The sequence below is a fragment of the Phytophthora infestans genome, genomic scaffold, assembly GCF_000142945.1.
Source record: "Phytophthora infestans T30-4 supercont1.1424 genomic scaffold, whole genome shotgun sequence".
NCBI lineage: Eukaryota > Oomycota > Peronosporomycetes > Peronosporales > Peronosporaceae > Phytophthora > Phytophthora infestans.
This window is the reverse complement of record NW_003307194.1, coordinates 1-4,729: the sequence shown is the minus strand read 5'-3', so window position 1 is coordinate 4,729 and position 4,729 is coordinate 1. Positions and strand designations below refer to the sequence as shown.

Sequence of the window (4,729 nt, the reverse complement as noted above, 5' to 3'; positions counted from 1 at the left end):
CCAAGGTGTCAAGGAGACGGACGTGGTTGGTGAACATGAGGGGAGCCCGGGAAACTTAGCGAAACGCGGCAGCAACGGATACGCTGTCCAGTGCGCCAGGTGGTAAAACTCTACAAGAAATGTATGCAGTGAAAGAGGCTGCAGCTGACAAGCATCATGCGGAGAGCAGCAGAAATGGCTGTACGCTCGTGACCAAGACGGCTACGACTCATGTCGTCGAGGGGGAGTGTTGGAAGTGCAAGATGTGCACGTACATCGACTCCAGAGTAGTATCCTATGTTACGGCATATGGAAGGTTCTAGAAGGATCTAGGCATAGTGATAGGTCTTAGTTAGCGGATGGTTGGTTAGTTCTCACTTCGAGATTGGTAAAGCCACTGACGAGGCCCCGGCGGGGGCCGAAACGCGTCTGGCACGCGTTTCATCCAAGTCATTCACATCTACTCGATTCTACATTTCCTACAGGTTATGAGCCCAAACGGCTTGGTATGGGCACTGCGGTGTACGCGGAATATGCGCTGGGGGAGTTCACGCTCAAGTCGTCGCGGAAGCAACGGGCTCCGACGACAGGGGGAGCGGACCATACAAGTGCGCGGTGGACACGCAGTCGCTCTTTGCGTTCGGGAAAAGGACGGCCGAGTTCTGCACAAGGAGGTGGTTTCGAGTGGTGTGAGTGGTGGATCGAAAGAGGTCGATCGAGAAGGGGAACAACAACAAGCTCAAGCAAGGCTCAAGGACGGCTACAAGGTGTCAAGGGACGACGTGGTGGTGAACATGAGGGAGCCGGGAAACCTAGCGAACGCGGCAGCAACGGGATACGCTGGCCAGCGCGCAGGTGGTAAACTCTACAAGAATGTATGCAGTGAAGAGGCTGCAGCTGACAAGCATCATGCGGAGAGCAGCAGAATGGCTGTACGCTCGTGACCAAGACGGCTACGACTCATGTCGTCGAGGGGGAGTGTTGGAAGTGCAAGATGTGCACGTACATCGACTCCAGAGTAGTATCCTATGTTACGGCATATGGAAGGTTCTAGAAGGATCTAGGCATAGTGATAGGTCTTAGTTAGCGGATGGTTGGTTAGTTCTCACTTCGAGATTGGTAAAGCCACTGACGAGGCCCCGGCGGGGGCAGAAACGCGTCTGGCACGCGTTCAATCCAAGTCATTCACATCTACTCGATTCTACATTTCCTACAGGTTATGAGCCCAAACGGCTTGGTATGGGCACTGCGGTGTACGCGGAATACGCGCTGGGGGAGTTCACGCTCAAGTCGTCGCGGAAGCAACGGGCTCCGACGACAGGGGGAGCGGACCATACAAGTGCGCGGTGGACACGCAGTCGCTCTTTGCGTTCGGGAAAAGGACGGCCGAGTTCTGCACAAGGAGGTGGTTTCGAGTGGTGTGAGTGGTGGATCGAAAGAGGTCGATCGAGAAGGGGAACAACAACAAGCTCAAGCAAGGCTCAAGGACGGCTACAAGGTGTCAAGGGACGACGTGGTGGTGAACATGAGGGAGCCGGGAAACTTAGCGAACGCGGCAGCAACGGATACGCTGGCCAGTGCGCAGGTGGTAAACTCTACAAGAATGTATGCAGTGAAGAGGCTGCAGCTGACAAGCATCATGCGGAGAGCAGCAGAATGGCTGTACGCTCGTGACCAAGACGGCTACGACTCATGTCGTTGAGGGGGAGTGCTGGAAGTGCAAGATGTGCACGTACATCGACTCCAGAGTAGTATCCTATGTTACGGCATATGGAAGGTTCTAGAAGGATCTAGGCATAGTGATAGGTCTTAGTTAGCGGATGGTTGGTTAGTTCTCACTTCGAGATTGGTAAAGCCACTGACGAGGCCTCGGCGGGGGCAGAAACGCGTCTGGCACGCGCTCAATCCAAGTCATTCACATCTACTCGATTCTACATTTCCTACAGGTTATGAGCCCAAACGGCTTGGTATGGGCACTGCGGTGTACGCGGAATACGCGCTGGGGGAGTTCACGCTCAAGTCGTCGCGGAAGCAACGGGCTCCGACGACAGGGGGAGCGGACCATACAAGTGCGCGGTGGACACGCAGTCGCTCTTTGCGTTCGGGAAAAGGACGGCCGAGTTCTGCACAAGGAGGTGGTTTCGAGTGGTGTGAGTGGTGGATCGAAAGAGGTCGATCGAGAAGGGGAACAACAACAAGCTCAAGCAAGGCTCAAGGACGGCTACAAGGTGTCAAGGGACGACGTGGTGGTGAACATGAGGGAGCCGGGAAACTTAGCGAACGCGGCAGCAACGGATACGCTGGCCAGTGCGCAGGTGGTAAACTCTACAAGAATGTATGCAGTGAAGAGGCTGCAGCTGACAAGCATCATGCGGAGAGCAGCAGAATGGCTGTACGCTCGTGACCAAGACGGCTACGACTCATGTCGTCGAGGGGGAGTGTTGGAAGTGCAAGATGTGCACGTACATCGACTCCAGAGTAGTATCCTATGTTACGGCATATGGAAGGTTCTAGAAGGATCTAGGCATAGTGATAGGTCTTAGTTAGCGGATGGTTGGTTAGTTCTCACTTCGAGATTGGTAAAGCCACTGACGAGGCCCCGGCGGGGGCCGAAACGCGTCTGGCACGCGTTCAATCCAAGTCATTCACATCTACTCGATTCTACATTTCCTACAGGTTATGAGCCCAAACGGCTTGGTATGGGCACTGCGGTGTACGCGGAATACGCGCTGGGGGAGTTCACGCTCAAGTCGTCGCGGAAGCAACGGGCTCCGACGACAGGGGGAGCGGACCATACAAGTGCGCGGTGGACACGCAGTCGCTCTTTGCGTTCGGGAAAAGGACGGCCGAGTTCTGCACAAGGAGGTGGTTTCGAGTGGTGTGAGTGGTGGATCGAAAGAGGTCGATCGAGAAGGGGAACAACAACAAGCTCAAGCAAGGCTCAAGGACGGCTACAAGGTGTCAAGGGACGACGTGGTGGTGAACATGAGGGAGCCGGGAAACTTAGCGAACGCGGCAGCAACGGATACGCTGGCCAGTGCGCAGGTGGTAAACTCTACAAGAATGTATGCAGTGAAGAGGCTGCAGCTGACAAGCATCATGCGGAGAGCAGCAGAATGGCTGTACGCTCGTGACCAAGACGGCTACGACTCATGTCGTCGAGGGGGAGTGTTGGAAGTGCAAGATGTGCACGTACATCGACTCCAGAGTAGTATCCTATGTTACGGCATATGGAAGGTTCTAGAAGGATCTAGGCATAGTGATAGGTCTTAGTTAGCGGATGGTTGGTTAGCTCTCACTTCGAGATTGGTAAAGCCACTGACGAGGCCCCGGCGGGGGCCGAAACGCGTCTGGCACGCGTTCAATCCAAGTCATTCACATCTACTCGATTCTATATTTCCTACAGGTTATGAGCCCAAACGGCTTGGTATGGGCACTGCGGTGTACGCGGAATACGCGCTGGGGGAGTTCACGCTCAAGTCGTCGCGGAAGCAACGGGCTCCGACGACAGGGGGAGCGGACCATACAAGTGCGCGGTGGACACGCAGTCGCTCTTTGCGTTCGGGAAAAGGACGGCCGAGTTCTGCACAAGGAGGTGGTTTCGAGTGGTGTGAGTGGTGGATCGAAAGAGGTCGATCGAGAAGGGGAACAACAACAAGCTCAAGCAAGGCTCAAGGACGGCTACAAGGTGTAAAGGGACGACGTGGTGGTGAACATGAGGGAGCCGGGAAACTTAGCGAACGCGGCAGCAACGGATACGCTGGCCAGCGCGCAGGTGGTAAACGCTACAAGAATGTATGCAGTGAAGAGGCTGCAGCTGACAAGCATCATGCGGAGAGCAGCAGAATGGCTGTACGCTCGTGACCAAGACGGCTACGACTCATGTCGTCGAGGGGGAGTGTTGGAGGTGCAAGATGTGCACGTACATCGACTCCAGAGTAGTATCCTATGTTACGGCATATGGAAGGTTCTAGAAGGATCTAGGCATAGTGATAGGTCTTAGTTAGCAGATGGTTGGTTAGTTCTCACTTCGAGATTGGTAAAGCCACTGACGAGGCCCCGGCGGGGGCCGAAACGCGTCTGGCACGCGTTCAATCCAAGTCATTCACATCTACTCGATTCTACATTCCTACACAGAAGAAGCGTGAAAACCGTCTGCAAATGGTGCAAGTTGCAGATGAGGATTAACAGTTATTGCACCAAATGTTACACCAACTCAGCGGACGACACAGGCCGAGTTGAGATGGAATGCTACTGTGTCGAAATTACATATACTGAATAATTACGAAATGAAGTCCTGAACGATACCTACGGGACGCTCAGTCAAAAGAAGAAAAGTAAAAAGAAGGCGATCCGGACTCCAAGAGAGTTGAACCCGAGGGAGACAACTGGGAAGAGCTCAGCGGACTCGACGATTGGAGGCGTGGCGGCGTAGCATTTGAGCGAAACGTTCATCCGCTACTACTGCTCGCGGTTCACGCAGACGGCACTGTCACGTTACTACTCTGCCAAGCGGAAACGTAACAAACACCTTTGCGACTACATAAACCGGCTGAATGGCTACGCTCGGACCGCCCGTCTACAGTTCGAGAAGAGTGGTCGCGACGCGAAAGAACACGTACAGCAGTTTCTGGCAACATGCGATGATGACAAGTTGGCGGAGAGCCTTTACCACGCTCGAGTCGCCGACATTTACGAGCTCGAAGAGATCATCGAAGCTGTTCTCAAGGGCAAGGAGAGAATGACCAAG

General features: G+C 54.3%; 1 protein-coding gene across 1 annotated transcript; it reads left to right on the top strand.

Annotated features, from left to right (window-relative positions):
• Positions 1-464: 464 nt before the first annotated feature.
• On the top strand, positions 465-4,167 carry PITG_22153 (uncharacterized protein; the record flags this gene model as incomplete). The annotated part of the gene is made up of 6 exons (XM_002909911.1): positions 465-911; positions 1,204-1,567; positions 1,926-2,371; positions 2,664-3,027; positions 3,386-3,831; positions 4,117-4,167. Coding segments are annotated over 6 exons (2,118 nt in total), but the record flags the coding sequence as incomplete, so codon positions are not given.
• Between the last annotated feature and the right edge of the window lie 562 nt (positions 4,168-4,729).